Raw genomic sequence first — 18,924 nt, forward strand, 5'->3', positions numbered from 1 at the left:
GTTAATATATTATTTTGGATATATGTATATATAATATTTTAGTATAAATCATTTATATATAATCAATATAAATTTATTTTTATGCGTAACGTGAATACACTAATTTATACCATTCTACAATTTTTATATAAATATTTTATATTTGTTATTTTCATCAATTCATAAAAGTTATAGTTAATTTTCCATTTATAGTAAATTAAACACACTACAAACACTATTCTACAATACTTTTTTATGATAAAAAACATGATACTTGAGATTAGATAATTTACGTGAAATAATGTGAAAACAAACATCTATTGAATTATTTTTTCAACAGCATTCTTCACTTAAAAAAAAAGTGATAACCTGACATTTTTCTTGTTTTATTGAAAAATGACTTAATAAAAAATATGATAAGATAACACTATTATACGTGTGTAAAAATGATATATGCGTATGCAAAATTGAAAATAAAAAGATTTTAAATTAAAAAAAATGGAACGACCGTTTAGCTTTGTTATCAAAATTATAAATCAACTCACAGAAAACTTTATTGTTCACAATAATTTATTAACAATATAAAGTTTTCATTACATAAGCAAATTAAGTTTAAATTAGTTAATTAGATTATATAGTCTTTATAATATTTTGAAATTTGTTTATACATTATCTATTAAATATTGATTTATGTGAATTTTAATTTCGATGACAAGTAGATGCTCTTATTTTATCACACATCAAAGCAATAATTTTATTTTCCATGAAAAAATAAATTTTATTGAGTAAAATACTAAAAAATGAAATTAATATAAAAATGTCGAAATTTATACAAAATGAAATATAAAACGAAAACTAAAAATCAAAAAGTATTAAATGAAAATGTGATTGGAATCCATAAAATAAATGAAAATATTGATGTTGTGATTGATTATGGCATGACTTCCATGCATTGGTAAATGTTAGTGGGAGTGGGAACCCGTTATTAGCGGAACGTGGGACCATAGTTATGAATGGTGATTTGACACCTGTCAAATTACCTTTTATATAACACGTGGCATTCCGTACTCTTCGACAATATATACACCGGTCACCGGTCACCAGTCACCACTAGCAAACAGGTAGGAGTTGGAATTCAAACACGTCACATCGTGTCACATTTTTTATTTTATAAATTTATTTATAAAATTGATAAAAATCGTTTTTTAAATAATAATCATTAAATTATTTTAATATATTTATTTATTATAATTTTTTTTATCAAACTATTTATCTTTCATTTATTTAATATATAAACACTATTTTAATTATTTATACTGTAATATTTTTAAAATAAAACATAAATTTAAGATATGCAACCATCTCTTAATTATGATAAAAATGGAAGTCAGTATTTTTAGATAATTGAAAAAATAATTTTGCTTCTTAAAAGCTTTCTATCCTTGTATAATTATTTTGCATTCAACTTGTTAGATTTTTAAATTTGGATTTCATGTGTAATCAAATTTACTAACTGCATTTAATATTGTCATTGTGGCATTTTATTTTATTTTGTCTCTAACTTGGTATTTGTACCATCACAAACATGACTGTGCAACTAATTATTGAGTTGGGAGCCAGCAATAATTATATTACTGGAGCTGTTCTTTGAAGTGGCAAATCCAAAATTTAAATATCTAAACAAGTTATACGAAATTGCATAGTTGGAGAGAATGTTTGGTATACAATCTATTTTAGTTCAATTATGTTTTTGAAAAATAATGTTTTATGAAAAATATATTTTAGCACATTTAAATTAAAATATCATAATTTTGTTTATATCACTGATGAAATATTAACTCAAGTTATTAACTTCAGTTTTTTAAAATTATCTTAAAAAATAATAATTTGATCACTTGTTGATATTGCATTATCGTACACATACTATTAATATAATAGTTTGAAGAAGCAAAACTTTGTTACGTGGAGACATATGCAGTTAATATGTTAACGGTATTAACAAAAATATAATTTGAAAACGTGATATTAATTGAATAGTTTTGAATGTGAATTAAATTTAAAAAGATAAAAGGTAAAGGGAAACTATTTGGCTTCTTTTTGTTAGATTGTGATGTATAGTGTAAGCTTAAATGGCAGTTTTATAGAAGAAAGATAACGATATCACTTATTAAAATAATTTGAATGGACTGTAACAAAGAACAATAAAAAGAGAATTGATTTGGTTTGGATAATATTTGGCCTGTGAATTTACGTGTAGACTTGGAAAAATGGGAAAAACCAAAACGGGTATAGTGGGAAATTGATTCATTTGCACGTTGTTAATTTGGTTGTTGGCATTAAGCCATAGTCAAGATTCTCATGCTTCTTTGTCCCAATGTGGCCTTATCCCCTTCTCTTCAGTACAGTGACTTTTCTTGTGCCCTTTCCGTCCAATCATCATTCTCATCAAAATCATTTGAGGTGCCTTTTCTATTTTGTATGGTGGAGTGAGCCACACACCCCACCTACACCCTCTCTTATATCCTTATTTTTCGCACCATTCACCACCAAATTGCGAATTATAATCCTTGCAAAATCCTACTCCAAGATCTTTTTGTCTCTATTTTTTCTTTGTCCTTCTTTTCCATTTTTCTTTCCTTATCATTGTGTACATTGGATATGCAGAAATTTTGACTTATGGTTAACCTCGTAGGGTCGCTGCTCCGTTTGCTTTGCTTTGGACACTTTCTTCTGCCCTTTCTAGGTTTCTTTGGTCATTATCGCTAGATTCTTAATGATTTTGGGTCCATCTTATGATGCACATATATAGTAAATATGTTCGTGTCACAAAATTGAAATTTGAACTTAATGTGATTTCTGCACAAATTTTAAAACAACCCAACTTAATTTTTCTTTTATAATGAATACTTGCACGTAATAAGTGTAGTATAGTAGCGAAATTCATATAAGAACTAATAAAGCCCAGTTGCCAAAACCGCTAAGCCCGTCATTTAAATTCGTGGAAATTGTTGTAAAAATATACTAATAAAAAATGTGGAAATTAACTCAACTACTTTGACTTTATTACCTGTGCATTGTAATCATCAGAAGGTTGTCTTGCAAAATGAAATTATTTTTCTCTGCTTCACGGCAAGCTACCTCAAATGTCTGTTCATCCTTATGTTATTTTCTTTTTTAACAAATGTCACGTCCCTCATTATCTGCTGTTATTTGTATTGTAAAGTAAAACCCCTAATTTCTTTTTGAAAGAAAGAACACCTCGCAATTAAATAAAGCGATTATGAGTAATGCAATTTTAATATTGGGTTTGAGATTTATATCATACACCCTATACAAATATAGCATGACTGCTTTTTAATTTGTATAGAGTATATAGTATAAGATGATAAAATAACATTACTATAAAAATGTTCACTTTTTAACTTTTAAATATTCATATGAAAAAAATTGAAAATAAATTTTTATTGATTTTTACATATTAAAAAATAAAGTAAAAATAATGTTCTGAGTATAGTTTTTCCTAATCAATTGCAGACGATCACTATCAGGAATATGTGTGTGTGGAGATGTTCAGTCAAAAAGCTGTTGTTGGAAGAGTTAGTATAAATCCAAGTTTAGTGAAACTAATTCTTAAAAGGTTGTTTGAACTTATTAATTTTGTATTTAAATATTGCAAGCTGCAAATGTTATTTCTCCATAGTGACTTTTAATCCTCAAAAGTTTATTTTTACATTTTGATCATTTGTTTCATGCCCGCACTATACTTAATAATGATAATCAAACATGAGTAACGAAACAAGCGAATAAAAAAAGTAAGAATATGCTTAGAGTATCAAAAAGCATCGAAGACTAATGGCAGCCAAACATGATTGGAATGAAACTAAAACAACTATGGTTTCATTATAAAGAAATATCGTGTATTCAAATTTGAAATTCGTTTTTTCTCATCTCAATTACTGTGTTGCGTAGTCATCGTGAATTTTACTTTGGCCTCAGAGTCTTCTTAACTCTTCACATGCTTTCGCAGAACCTCTCTCATGTCTTAGATTATCCACCCACGTTTTTGAAGGTTAAACCCGTAGCTTGTAATAAAATTAAATCAAAGGTTAGTCTCAGGTTATCTCAACCCATTGCATGTCTCACACTATGGGGCCATAAATAATTATCATAATCCTTATGCTAGTTATATCATCTTCTTATTTAATTTTGATTGCTTCCACAAATCTTTGGTACATAGATCATATTTAGCTAACACACACAAGATGCATAAATTTGTATCAACTGTTGATAATGTCTAACTCATCTAATGATCCTGATTACAAGAACAACTATGACGAAAATACTCTGATCCATCCTAAATTTCATAACTTAATGTAATACCTATTTTTTTATACATGTCTAATTTTAATATAGACATTAAGGGATCAATGAAATTTTTTTATATGATTATCATAGAAAATTACTACCAACTCCCATACTGTGCCCCATCTAGCCATCTTTTACTTACTAACTAAAGTAAAAGATGTATGTTTATCAAGCAAACATTAATTAATAATTGCAGAATATTTATTGTCAAGTAAAGCCACCGGCAATGTAATGTTTACCAACGAAAGTTTTAGCCCAAAATAAAAAGTCGTTAATAATTGCAGAATATCTTGTGAGATTACCACAGAAGCTGTACAAGCTCTTGTGTGAATATCATAATATCATTTAACTGAACTCTTAGAGAGATAGCTATGTTACCATCATTATTTGAGAAGAATTTGCAAAAGCATAGGAGTTTCTCATTTATGATGGTTCTAATTTTATTTTCCTTGGTACAAGTGTGTATCTAACTATGGTTGTGTTATATCAATGTGATTAATATCTATGAAAAAAAAAAACTAATTATAATGCCTCAACTGAATTTTGGTAGAGTTTATTAATTGTACTGGCATGATTAGCACGTTAATTAATTGCTGAGTTGAAATATATCAAGTACGCTGAAATAGCAAGTTTCATGGACTAGGGCTGATTTGGTTGAGATGAGACATTTGGTTAGATTGGTTTGGCATGATGTGTTGATAAGATGACATCATTAAGGCCGAATATCTGTATTTATTTACTTTTTGGGTATTCAATTGTTTTATGGGGTACATTTCATGCTGCTTCGTAATTTATTTGTTCATTCGTTAGTTTCTTTTTTCGTTTTATCTTTTGCAAATTCTTTTCCTTTTAATGTTTTGTCTTTATATATATTTTTCAATTTTACTTTAAAAAGAATACGAAAACTCTGAACTTTTTAATTTTTTACCTGATTTATTGCTTCTATTTAATGATTATAGACATTACTTAACTAACAATTATAAATAATAAAAAACTCTGCAAAAACGATATTCATTTCATGTCATGTTCTCCAAGATAATTATTTTTCTGATAAATTAAATAAACATATGGATGTGATGATACTTATGAGGATAAGTTTTGGGAAATGTTCCCTCTCCTATTTCTTTTATCCACGTATTGATTAGATTACACATGAATCTGTTTGATCAATGCTTCCTTCCTCATCCTTCTTTTCATGTTGTTTCCGAGATTATCATAATTTTGTTCAAATGAACTTGTTTGAGTAAAATTTACTCCATGCATTTTAAAACTGAATTTTTTTTACAAACAACTTTACAATTTTAATTTAAATATATTTTATCATATTAAATTAATACATGTATAAAATTGTATTGGTGAAGTTAGGTTACTTACATAGATAGTATCAGCATAGAAACACAGTCCAAATTAAAAATAGAGTAAAAAAAGAATAACATCTAACAAACGTTAGAGGTTGGACATAATTCATGAGACCCTTTGTGAATAGGATCGAATCTATTTTTTTTTTCTCGTTTCCCCACAAAATTACTATGCCCTACTGTTAGGTAAAATAAAAAAGTAAAAAAGGAACCACGTAAAGAAACTCATACTCGTGTCTCCAACTAGTGCTCCATCTTTTTATGCCTTTTCACTTTTTGTTTATTTCTCATACACAAAGTGAAAGACAGAACCGTGACCAACCAATCATCGACATACCATTTTCATTGCCATCTGGTTGCTTGGTTTACACATGGCCCTTTTTTATTAACCAGACGGCTTAATAAAAATTTCCTATCCATCATGAGAACCTCTCATACGTGACCACATAACCTTAGGTTGGATATTCTATCATATTACTTCTTTAAGTTTCATGATTAGTGATAATTTTGAGTAATCAAAGGATATATATAAAAATAAACGTATTCACAACCGCCCAAGAAAGTTATTTAAGTGTCTCAATTAGAAAAAGATACTTTAAGCATTAATTTAATGAAAAAGTTTGGGACAATGACTGGGATGTCAGCCAACCAGACTCACACAAGACCAAATAAAAAATTGCACTTGGGACTATTAAAACCAATAATATCAAATAAAAAAGCACTAGGGACAGGAAAAGAATAAAACACAGAACCACAATTTAAAAAATAATAGAGGCATTTGTTTTTTTTGTTTTGATTATCTTTAATTCGATTTTAAAAAGAATAAAAAAAACATTTCTTCCTTTTTGTTCGATTCTATAAAGACGTCATAAACTAAGAACAAAATATAAATTGAGAACAAAAAGTGGTGCATTAACATATGAAACCTATTCTTTTTGTTTTCCAATATACAATCCTAAGCTTTGAATTCTTCACTTCCAGGTTAGGTTCATAGGTGCATCATGCACGTACTTGATTGCAGGCAGAACAATGCACACAAATTAACAAACGGAGTACGAAGAATAGTTATTACTGTGAGGATTAAAGTATACAAATGTTCTTAAACAGATGAGATGCCCCAGACACTTACGATTCGAAACTCCGAGAGAAAATTATATATTTTTAACAATGGAAGACAATGAGTATGTTAAGTCCACTGTTAGGATAATAATATATATTTATAGGTATCAAAACATTCCCATATAAATATTAGGGTAAGTTTCAGAATATGATAGCTGAAATGCTTTCAAAATCTCTTGTTAAAATTGTAGAATTACACACATAAAGATCAAAGACAAGAGCTCTTAAATGCTTCTTTACATAGTTTCAACTGTTGGCTGGCACCTCGATCTTAACAGAAAAGTGACGTACACTTTAAGGTAGGAACAATAAAAAATAAAATAAAATTCAAACTTTAATTGTTTTAGCCATTCGATACACTTTATTTTTAAGAATGAGATTTAAAAATTATATCAATAACATAATTTCCTTGATTTCTCTGTTCTCACTCTAAATTATTTTATAATCTATAGAATAACGCAATATAATGTGTTCATCATTTTTAAACTCTTTTTAGCCCAAAATAAAAGCAAATTATATAAATTAAAATTAGGATAAATTACAGTAATATTTATTAAGGGATTATTGAATTATATTTTTGAATTATAAAAATTACATTATTATAGAAATTAGGATAAACGGGCCTTTTTTAGGAACATTTTTTCCTTTCTTTTTTAAATTTCTAACGTAACGATTTAATTTTTAATATCTTACTAATGATTTGATTTAAAACATGAAATACTGTTTTGAATATTCATCATATAAATTTTATAATTTCACCTAAAATATTTATTTCGTTTTTTAATTTTTAAAATTAATAGAAATAGTTTAAAAATTATTGTCAATAATACAAAAAATAATCAAAAGAAAAATATTATTCCTTAAAGGTTCATTTGAGTTAAAATAAATTAATACATGTTAATTACTTAGGAAAGGTCGAGGAGCATAATTGTTTAGAATAAAAAAATCAATTTAAACATATAATAAGAAAATTGAATATAGTTTAACCGTAAATTTAGGAAATGGAAAAAAGGAAAATCATTGTACGTAGCTTAATTTGGGAATTTCAGATATAGTGATGAACTAATTCTGTCTCGTTTTGAATTTTTAACAGCAACATTTTTAGTAAAGGGGGGAAAATGCAGGCAACTTGTCGAGTTTGGTTGCTTTCTAGACTCTTCCTTTTGTCCAAATCAAATCCCTACAAAATTACAAAATCATAGACTTGACATTTCTTTCTAATATGATTGCAGAAAAAGCTCAACTATGTTCTATATTAATGACCTGTTAATTATGTATTTTTTATTTTAATGTCTGATCATAGATCATATTTATCATATAATTAAAAAGTATTAATTATCTTAAAATCCACGTATAAAGTAGTTTCTAATTGATTGAATGAAGGAAAATCTTAGTGTATTTTATTTTGTGAGTGCTTATTTTTCTGTGTCCATGGAGTGGTCCTTGATTGTTACGCTTCAAGGTGATGATGGTCTTGATCTATCTATACAAACACAGGCCAACTTAACTTTCAAGTTGACCAAAGAGGCATATGTAATTAGAAAAGTTTTCTGCTTTCTTTTTCAGCTAAAATGTGAGCATCCAAATGATGTGGACTAAAATGTTCTTGCTTGAAATAAATTAGAACACATCAGTGTCAAGCTGGCTAGTTAATTAATATAATCAGATAATTAGTACATATAGATCATGACTTCAGTAAAAAGGGAATGCACAATCAGAGAAATTTTAAATATTCGTGATAATTATTTTATTAAAAGATAAATTTTAGTATTTTAATATTCTTTTTAAATTAAAATTAGAGTTTATTTCCTTTAATATTAAATGATTATCTTTATTTTATATATATATATATATATATTTAAATAAAATTTTAGTTTTAATTAACAGTAACACTAAATATACCAAAAAAATTATACCTGAATTTTTTCCTTTACCAAATCTGATTTATGATTTCAACTATGAAATGATTATTTAGAACCATTCAATTTATAGAATCTTGCATATAAACAAATGATATATAGCTGTAAAAATAATACTAAGGATTTCGTCGAATTGAGTAAGATAATATTTCATATTTAACAAATAATAAATTTACGTGTTTTTTATCTTTAGTTTGATAACTTTTTTTCTTTGAACGTAAGTATCATTCTCTCTTTTAATTTTTTTTTGGTTAAATAATTATATCTATACTACATATGTAAATAAAATAATAATAATTCTCAACCTCTTAAACTTTGTCCCTTTCACATGCATAAACATTCTCAATTTTAATTAATTATTAAATTGCATCTCTTTTATAACTAAATATGCTGAACTTAAATGTTGATAAAGATCCCAGTGGTGTGCTATTTATTTATGACAAACAACCCTTGCCTTTTGAAATATCTATATTTTGTATATCAATATTAAATGAAAGTGATCCCATGAGATGGATTACAATCAATGACAGGGAAAGGCACCAACATTAACATGTAATATAACAACAGAGAAATAAATAAAGACCATAAAATACTCAAGCCAAATATATTTTACATTTCAGAAATAAAAAACCCATTTTTTAAAAAATTGTCATTTAAAATAAATATTCATTAACTCTTATTTTTCTCATAAAAGAGCTTAGATTCGATTACATGCACCGAAACTTCGGTTAATAAAAATAAGCTAAATGTTTTCATTCTCTAAATCTCAACCAGTATCGATGATTATTATTTAGAGTTTATTTAATTTAAAGTTAGATAAAATTATCTCAAATATAGTTAATTTAAAATTATTAAATATAATTATTACGTATGCATAAATTATTTGTATTCATAAATTTTGCATTAAAACACTTAATACAGTTAGAAAATTTGAATATAGAAATTAACCAAATACACAACGAAAATACTTCATCATAATTAGCAATGACTCAGTAAATAGATTTTACAATAAATTGTTAAGACTTAAGTATTTTTATATTCTTATATTTCGTTGAATTTTTTATTTTAATCTTTTTAAATATTTTTTTAATAAATTTTTGTTTTTAATTTCTAATGTTGACACAGTCAAATAAAAAACTGACATGTAATAATATCTCAATGAATTATATTAGTATTAAAAATAAAAAATAAAAAATTTGTTTGAAGAAATTTAAAAAAATTAATAAAATATAAAGAATAAAAAAAGATTTAAACTAATTATTAAATTGAAATGTCCCAAAGAAATGACTAGCATTTAACTGGACATTACTAGCATTACTTGGGTTGGGTGAGGAAACAGAATACAGAAAAGAGTTATTTTTTACATAATGATTTGCCGCGACGGTCATCAAATCATGTCCAATGAGTATTATTCAAGTTCTCCACAAACAGCGTCTATCACTCATCAAAACACAAAGAAACCTTAGTAGAATGGCAGTAATGTAATTTCATAGCCATGACTCTGACTTAAGCATGATGGAAAGTCGCACTAAGGTTGGTTCATGGATCATGCCCACTACTCTCTCTTCTCTTCCCTTTGCTCTACTCTTCACTCCTTTGGACTCATAAGACTCACCAAACAAAACAAAACAAAACCAAACAAAACACATCTCTCTCTCTCCCGACACTGTTTCAGAACCCGACAAAAGCAACCTCTGCCTCCTCGCTTCTCAGTCTCTCTTCTCAGTGGCTCTCAATGTAATATACCCCCAAAAGCTTGTCCTCTTTCTCAAACCTCTCACTTCAACACTTGCATTTATTTTTCTCACAAATGAAAAGCCACAGGAGAGAATGATATCAAACTTCCACATCAAACCCCGTTCAAGTCGCACACCACCTCTCTTCCACTATCAGAATCACCACCTTCCACAACCCCATCAATTCAAATGGAGAAAAACATCGCTCTCTACAAACTAGAAGCTCGTGGCATCGTTTAGAAACTCTGTCAAAAAGGGGTTTTAGCTCTCTCTCCAACCCTTCTTCCTACCTTACTTCCATTTTCTCTCTCTCTACAACTTCCTCCGCCGGAGTATGGCATGCCGGAAACTGATCGCCGGGAACTTGGATCCCCAGACAAAAAGAAGTGGAGGGTTGAGGACGAAACAGGCGGGAAGAGGATCGTGCCGTGGTAGTTAGGACTTGGAATTCAAACTCGCCGGAAAATGCATGCTTTCTGGCTTTGATTCTTACCCTTTTGTTTTTTCTGTTCCTGCTGCATGCTATTGTTGTTGTTCTATTCTTCCATTAGGTTCGAGAAAAAGTAAGAAAACTCTCCCGTGGTTTTGAGAATCCCCATCTTTGAAAAAAAGAAAGAAAGAAAAAGATGGGATTTTTGTTGAAAGAAGCTTTGAAGACTCTGTGCGGTCGGAATCAGTGGTCTTATGCCGTGTTTTGGAAGATCGGTTGCCACAATTCCAAGTAAGATTCGTGCAATAATTTCAAAAGTAAAATGCTTCGTTTTGTTTTGTTGTTGTTGTTGTTTTTTTTTTTTATTGCAGCTTTTGCTTTCTACATTCACCATGCTCTGTTTTCGGTTCTGGGAAAAAGGCTAATATAATGTTTTTTCTTATTTCATCCTCTTTGTGTTGTGTGTTGCTGTTCCTTGCATGTACCCTGTACTTTCTTCGTGATTTTTTATGAACTTGACGGAGTGAAAAATTGTGAGAAAATTGTGGTTTTCCGAATCAGCTTTTTTAAATATATATGGTTATACGTTTGCTTTTCATGTTTGTACAGTTGTACTTTCTCAGGTATACGAAATCCGTTTTCATATTAGATTCTGTTTTGGGGTTGATATGGTTGACATGTTATGGTCTTATTTATTATTGTTCACTGCTTCCTTGTATTTGATTCGTATTCGTATTCTGCCATATACCCTTTACTACACAGTATTTTGGAACCTTGTGTTTTGATTGCTTCTGTTTTGTCTTCAAGAATCTTAGTTTTTATATTTTATATATATTTAATAAAGAAGTTTATTTGCCATTGGTTTGCCAGGTAGACTACGTATTGGATTGATTGTCTGTGATTCTGTAACGAATTTGCTAATTCAGAATTTGTCTTTCTCGTTTGATTCTGTTTGGCCTTATTGTTCTATTTATAAAAAGCTGCACTTCTTTTTTTCATCAGCTAATAAGCGGTTAATCTGCTGATCCATCTTTGTCATGCTAACAACTTATGATGTGTCACTGCATACTGGATTACAGCCAGATATGGATTAAAAAAATATCAGCTTTATTTTCTTGTTTTGGTCCTCTCAAACCTTTTTCTATGGGATTGAAATATTTTTGTTGCTTGTCCATTGAACTCAGCAACCAAAATGGAGTTAATGTTAAGCTTTTGACTTTATACTCTTTGTTGTTAAAATATCTTCGTTTGAGTTAGTTAAGTATGATTTGACCTGACAGGCTATTAATCTGGGAAGAATGCTACTATGAACCCTTGCCGTGCTCTATCCCATCACGCATTCTTGGGAGGTCTGATTTGCCTCACCTGAATGGGGAAGGATGCTGGTTTTCTTCGGAGTCTCAGTCATCTCATCTAGGGATTCAAGAGGAGGACAGAGTCAGTTCTCTGATTAACAAAATGACAGTAAATAATTCAGTCATTGTTGCAGGTGAAGGGTAGGTGCTTTCTGTTTTTAATCTATTTGCAGTTAATTCAGGTTTCTAACAAAAAATTGAAGTGCTTTGTTGTTGTTCCCACGTTACTCAAGTTCTGTTTTTTGCTGTTACTCAGTATAATTGGACGGGCTGCATTTACAGGCAACCATCAGTGGATTCTTTTGAACAATTTCACTAAAGATGTATATCCACAAGAGGTATGAAGTTTATTATCCGCTTCTAGTGACTGTATATTATGAGTGTTGTAGTTTATCATTAAAGTTTGGTGCTAAGGAAATATTTTGAAAACTTTTGCCCTGTATATTCTTGATAAAGTTAATTGGTGAGTTTTTGACTCTAATTGTTGTCTCAAATTCTCAATGAATGTGTACAAATTTATAAAACTGAATGATGTTCACCTCTTTTACAAGGTAGAGTAAGTATATATGAGAAATGCTTGCAACACACTTTTTCTAACATACTCCTGGTTTTTAGCTAAAATTTATTAAAAATGACATATGCATGTGGGTTCCACTCTTAATTTAATGTTTCTCACTTCTAATTCAAGGATTCTTATGCATACTTTTGTGGTTTTCAATAAATTTTAATCAATAATTGAGAGTGTGTTGTTAGTACTCCTCAATATATATATATACACACACACACACACACACACACTTTTCCAAGTTTAAAGACTTGGGAGTATATATGTTTGTGAACTTCTTTTTGATTTCTTATATTGGTGTGCTCGTTCTAGGTATATGCTGAGGTGCATCACCAATTTTCATCTGGAATTCAGGTTTGTGATTTTCATTGTGCTTAATGTTTTGTTATAGAATTTTTTATTGCAGTTTCATGATACTTTATGGTATTGTTTTCACAGACAGTAGCAGTTATACCTGTGCTTCCTCATGGGGTTGTTCAACTTGGTTCTTTCTTGCCTGTAAGTCCTGTTCTTTTGTTCTGTAGTTCTGGAGAGATGTAACATAATACCTCCAATGATTTCATGCTAAAGCAATGGATTATGGTCAGTGGTCAAACTTTTCTCACCTTGTAATAAATGGGTCAAGAGTGAATGCCCCAGGTTAACTTAAGCACTTAAAATTACGTATGATATGAGTATCACAATAGTGTGATCCGTTGCATAAACTTAGGATATCCAGCCTTGAAACTTGAGACATTGGTGAGTGAGCTTTTTTCAATCATGTAGATCCCTGTTGTCTTGTAATTCACTTTCTTGATCTAAATGCTGTCTGACCTGAGTGATATCTTTTCAAGATTCCTTGATGACAATTTGGGACAGTAATTACTAATTAGTGAATAACTTGGAACATCAGCAGTTCAAAGCCTATTCTGGTTTAGCTGTCTGTTTTAGAGTTTCTTGGTTTCCTGAATGTTCATCTTATGGAGCTTTGCAAGTTAATATTAGCTTTCTCTTGGCTTGAGCATTCTTGTAAATGTGCCATTATTCAAGACGCTTGCTGTATGCTGTCCTGTTCCAGTGTTCCTCAACTAATGCAGCCAATACTAATGTTACAGATAATGGAGAATATGGGATTTGTGAATGATGTGAAAAGCTTGATCCTGCATTTGGGATGTATCCCTGGTGCCCTGCTATCTGAAGACTATTCAGCAAAAACTGCCACTGCTGGTGTGCATGTGTCTGTTGATCCACCAGTCATTTCCTCAAACTGCACTCCCTTGGTAGCAAATGGCTTCAATCAGCAGAGTAATTTATCTAATGCTTCAAGGCCTTTTGTTCAAACACCATGTCCTCTAAAGGAAGAGATAAATACTTGCCAGGGTTCTGTATTGACACCCCAAAACCATAGCTTGAGCCGTATATCCAATAATGTTTGCCAACCAAAAGTTATTCAAATGAGTAACACGAGGTTTTCTGGCCAACAAGAGAATAGAGTCGCAGAGGCAAAAGTTATACCCTCAAATCATGATTCATGCCTACGACAGTGTTCTGTTCCTTATAATGCTAGATCTGTATTTAGTAACTTACCTGGTTCTGGGTCTTTTGGCCAATCTGGTCTAAGTGAGCATAGTCTAAAATATATGGAACAACAAATCACGGCAGCAATGGGGAATCGAGATAATGTTAATCCTTGTATAAATGTGTCAAGTACCTCAGACATGTCTCAACCAAAAACAGGTGGAGGCCATATAGTTGGCCACAATCTGAATTCTGTCGGTATTTCTTTACTTGGAGGAATCCCAATATATGATGGGTTGAGTACTCTTTTGAGGACAAATATGATTGATTCTTCTGGTTCAAAGTCTTCCAAAGTATACATAGCTGATTCATCTAGAGTAAAAGAAGTTGGGATTGGACTTCAAATTGATGATTCAACTAATGCAAGGGGTTATTCTCCAGTTAATTTGACTAGTCAGTCAGGTGTCTTTTCCATGCCTGTAGAAGGTTCTGATAGGAAGATTCTCCCTGTAGGTTTAAAGTGTGCTTCAACAGATCAAAAGATAGATTATGATTCGCTTCAGCCCCCTAGCATTCCCACATTTCATGTTGAGGAGCATGCACCTATTAGTGCTCAAATCCCTGGTTTTGCCCACGATTGCCTTCATAAAGATGGTAGTAATCAATCTGTGATGGCAATGAATCCTAAACACAAACTAGCTTGTGCTGGACCTCCATTAGGTGATGACCTGTTTGATGTGTTAGGGGTGGATTTTAAAAACAAACTGCTGAATGGAAATTGGAATAAACTGTTTGCTCATGAATCAGATGCAAATGCAGAAAATATGGATAAAAAGGTCGCACCTACAAATATGCATGGTACACATCCTGATGTTTATTCAGTTAAAGAAGCAATATCAGACAGCGGTGTCTTTTCTGAGATGGGAACAGACCACCTCTTGGATGCTGTGGTCTCAAAGGCCAAATCTGTTGTGAAACAGGATTCTGATGACATGTCTTGCAGGACAACATTGACTAGGAATAGTACCGCCTCTGTTCCCTCCCTTGCGTGCAAGCAGTTTAAGTCTGGTCATTACCCAGGGGGATTGTTTGATTTTCCTAAGAATGGTGGTAAAATGGGTGCCACAGAAACTAGTTTTCTTAGGTCCGGATGTAGCAAGGATGATACTGGAAACAGTTCTCAAACTACTACTGTTTATGGGTCTCAACTTAGTTCGTGGGTTGAAAATAGTGGCAATGTGAAGCGTGAAAGTAGTGTTTCAACTGGATACTCAAAGCGACCAGATGAAGCTTGCAAATCAAATCGTAAAAGGCTTAAACCAGGAGAGAATCCCAGGCCTCGACCTAAAGATCGCCAAATGATTCAAGATCGTGTGAAAGAGTTACGCGAAATTGTGCCAAATGGAGCAAAAGTATTTCCTCTCATATCTTATCCCAGAATTTATGTTTTAAAACTTAAATATCATATTCAGGTACTGATTTTTTTTTTCTCATCTCCTTTTTTGATTTATCAGTGTAGCATAGATGCACTTTTGGAACGGACCATTAAACATATGCTTTTCTTGCAAAGTGTGACAAAGCATGCTGACAAGTTGAAACAAACAGGAGAGTCTAAGGTATGGAACAGTATTCACTCATGTGCTTTGTATCTTAGGCAGTTGATCTAGTTATGATATGGTAACGTTTTATTTTAAAGGGAAACAACAAACAGATAAAAAAATGAATTTGTTAGCATTTTGAGAGGTTTTCTTGTCTTTTTATATGGTAAGCTCAAACCACATACCAACTAAAGCCCTTTATACAAATAAAATTTGGTTTGCATCATTCTCCTCTGAGGGACTATAAAGAAGAATGTGTAGCTGATACCTTTTTATTTGAGGGATTATTAATTATGAAATAACTGTGATCTTTTCTTCCTTGAATATGCAGATTATTAATAAGGATGGTGGGATGCTTTTGAAAGACAACTTTGAGGGAGGGGCTACATGGGCATATGAAGTTGGTTCACAATCAATGGTTTGTCCTATTATAGTCGAAGATCTGAATTCTCCTCGTCAAATGCTAGTGGAGGTACTGAGGATGCTTTATAAATTTATAAAATTCTTTTTGGTCCTAACATGTTTCATTATCACCTCTATAATCTGTTTACTTGGTTATTCTTACAGATGCTATGTGAAGAACGCGGTTTATTTCTGGAAATAGCTGATTTAATCAGAGGGTTAGGTTTAACCATCTTGAAGGGGGTAATGGAAGCTCACAATGACAAAATATGGGCACGTTTTGCTGTTGAGGTAATACTCTAGAAAGGGACATGTCTGACTACCTGAACTTGTCTGTGCATTGATTAGATAATATGTCTAGCAGGCATTCAGTATGTAGGAATTTTTAGACTGATATTGGAATGTAGGATACTGAAAATAATTGATCTCAACATTCTTGATATGCAGCAAAAGGCATTGCATGCTTTCCTGTGTGTTGATTTTGGTAGCAAAGATCATCATAAGGATTAAGTAATCCAATGTACTTAATTTGCAGGCAAACCGGGATGTAACAAGGATGGAAATATTTATGTCACTTGTTCGTCTTTTGGAGCAAACGGTGAAGGGGAATGCATCTTCATCCAATGCAATTGATAACATGATGGTTTATCACTCTCTCCCACAGGCTACACAGATACCAGCAACTGGAAAGTCTAGTAGTCTGCAATGAACGACATTTTACATGGTTTCTTAGTATGGATGTGTTGAGAGCAAGTAAGGTAAAAATGCTTTGCTTGCCATGACTGACATCAAATCCAATCTTAGATTTTGGGTGGTCTTAACTTTGTCTAACTGTTATATGTCTCATATCTGAGCTCATTTTGAAGGGGAATGTTAGGTACTAGGTAGTGGTAGTGAAGAGCATCTCAAGATTAATATGTATTCTTATATTGTATTTGAGTTTCCTACATTGCTAGCCAACATAATGTATCATGTGTTGGCATTATTTACTGAACACTTAGTTGACTTGTATTCATTTTTTTTATTATGTGGGGTTAATACCGAAGCAGTTGGTCTTGTGATTCAGATCAGATGTATAGATTTTGTAGGATATGGAAAGAGAGGTTTCATGTGCTTATTAGCTTGTTTTGTACTTTTTCTTGTTTTGCCCTTTTACTCCTGGTTTTTTTTATTGGGGCATGAATTTGGTAATGTTATGACTAATACCGTGTTATTATAAATATGTAAGTTCTACTTGTGGTTTGTACAACATTGTAATCAGTGCTAAATGCAGCAGTTTGAGCCATTTGATTTGTGATCTAATATTCTAGTGTGATGGAGTGAAACCTTTACTCTCCATACTACATGAGCATATAATTCTTCATACCATGATCTAATCATAAAACTTACCTTCCACATTGCTGCCCTTCAATTCTAAGAGCATTTTGCCACCTGCCAAATATTTCAATGTTGTGCAGGTTGTGCATGTGGAATTGATTTTATCTATTTTCACTGTCTCATTCTTCAGAAATCACAAAGTTCAAATTTGATCTATTTTGAAATTATTACAATTCTAGCACATGCCATGTTGAATTTCTCTAAAATTCTCTACCTTTTAGATAATCCTAATAATTCTCTAAAATTTTTAACTCCTGCCACATAGGATGCATCTTTCATATCTAATTTCAAGCTTTTGAAAGATGTTCTGACTGCTTTTCTAATGTGTGGAAGAACATTTAATAAAAATTTATATATACAGTTTCTATTGAATATTATATAATTTAATGTATTAATAATATTAAATGTTATTAATTTTAAATAAAATATTTTTATTTATGATTTTATAGTATTTGTCTTTTGGCATTAATTAGAAATATAGGCTTACTCTCCTTAACCTCCTAGTATGTACATCTAATGGAAAGCCTTTAAGTTGCTTTATATAAACTTTTTAATTCAAGATCACAACTAAAAAAATTATGTTTACATTCATTTTGGTGCAACTATGAGCATTGAGAAAGGAAAAATTGTTTTTTTTTAAACAATCCTATCCTTCTAAGTATTTCTTTAGTAATAAGTCAGGTTTTATATTGTTTTAATGTTCCTATAAAGTTACACTTACATTTGTTCTTAAAGACTCATTTATTCTTGCAATTAAAAAAACATTTATTTAATCATTTGCTTAATTCGGCCACCTACGATTTAGTGTCACAAACCTTTTAATATAACTCCACTCTCAGCAAAAAAGAAAAACGTTGTTACAGTTTCTTACTTATCCTTTAATAATTTTTTTATTTTATAAAATAAATATTAAATAAAAATTATATTTACCATCTTAAAATATAAAATACATTCAATAAATTTTTGGTTCAGCAATTAGATGAAATAAGAAAATTTAAAATTATTAATAAATATTAAAAATAAGAGACTGTTGTAGCAATTTTGTCATTTTTTTAATGCTCTTATTATTAATTTCAATCTTGAAGATTGAATTTAAACATCTGTAAATAATATTTTTTTATTAAAAATATAATATTTATTATACTTTTATATTCTTAAAATAATAAATATTTTGAATACCAAGTTATTACTTTTAATTACTTAACTTTTTACCCTTAACATTTT

At 30.5% G+C, this 18,924-nt stretch overlaps 1 protein-coding gene across 3 annotated transcripts; it reads left to right on the forward strand.

Moving 5' to 3' along the window:
- Positions 1-10,067: 10,067 nt before the first annotated feature.
- Positions 10,068-17,622, forward strand: LOC113855119 (transcription factor LHW-like). Of its 3 annotated transcripts, XM_027486605.1 has the most exons (11): positions 10,368-11,197; positions 12,187-12,402; positions 12,518-12,599; positions 13,139-13,180; positions 13,265-13,324; positions 13,921-14,752; positions 14,837-15,735; positions 15,838-15,939; positions 16,253-16,393; positions 16,489-16,614; positions 16,859-17,459. In XM_027486605.1, exons 1-11 carry the CDS (start codon positions 11,103-11,105, stop codon positions 17,030-17,032), a joined length of 2,769 nt encoding a protein of 922 aa, XP_027342406.1. In that variant the 5' UTR covers positions 10,368-11,102; the 3' UTR covers positions 17,033-17,459. The 3 variants fall into 3 exon arrangements, with proteins under 3 accessions (XP_027342405.1, XP_027342406.1, XP_027342407.1); XM_027486604.1 differs by having other exon boundaries at positions 10,068-11,197; positions 13,921-15,735; positions 16,859-17,622; XM_027486606.1 differs by having other exon boundaries at positions 13,921-15,735; positions 16,771-16,992.
- The last annotated feature ends 1,302 nt before the right edge of the window (positions 17,623-18,924 follow it).

This window comes from Abrus precatorius, unplaced genomic scaffold (assembly GCF_003935025.1).
Source record: "Abrus precatorius isolate BTA unplaced genomic scaffold, Abrus_2018 Scaffold11, whole genome shotgun sequence".
Taxonomy (NCBI): Eukaryota; Viridiplantae; Streptophyta; class Magnoliopsida; order Fabales; family Fabaceae; genus Abrus; species Abrus precatorius.

What these genes read in the sequence shown, in the direction of transcription:
- LOC113855119 (XM_027486604.1), top strand. Translation starts at nt 11,103, where the DNA reads ATGGGATTTTTGTTGAAAGAAGCTTTGAAGACTCTGTGCGGTCGGAAT. An exon ending in GTCATTGTTGCAGGTGAAGG is followed by an intron (nt 12,403 to 12,517) that starts GTAGGTGCTTTC and finishes GCTGTTACTCAG; the next exon opens with TATAATTGGACGGGCTGCAT. An exon ending in TTGTGCCAAATGGAGCAAAA is followed by an intron (nt 15,736 to 15,837) that starts GTATTTCCTCTC and finishes TTGATTTATCAG; the next exon opens with TGTAGCATAGATGCACTTTT.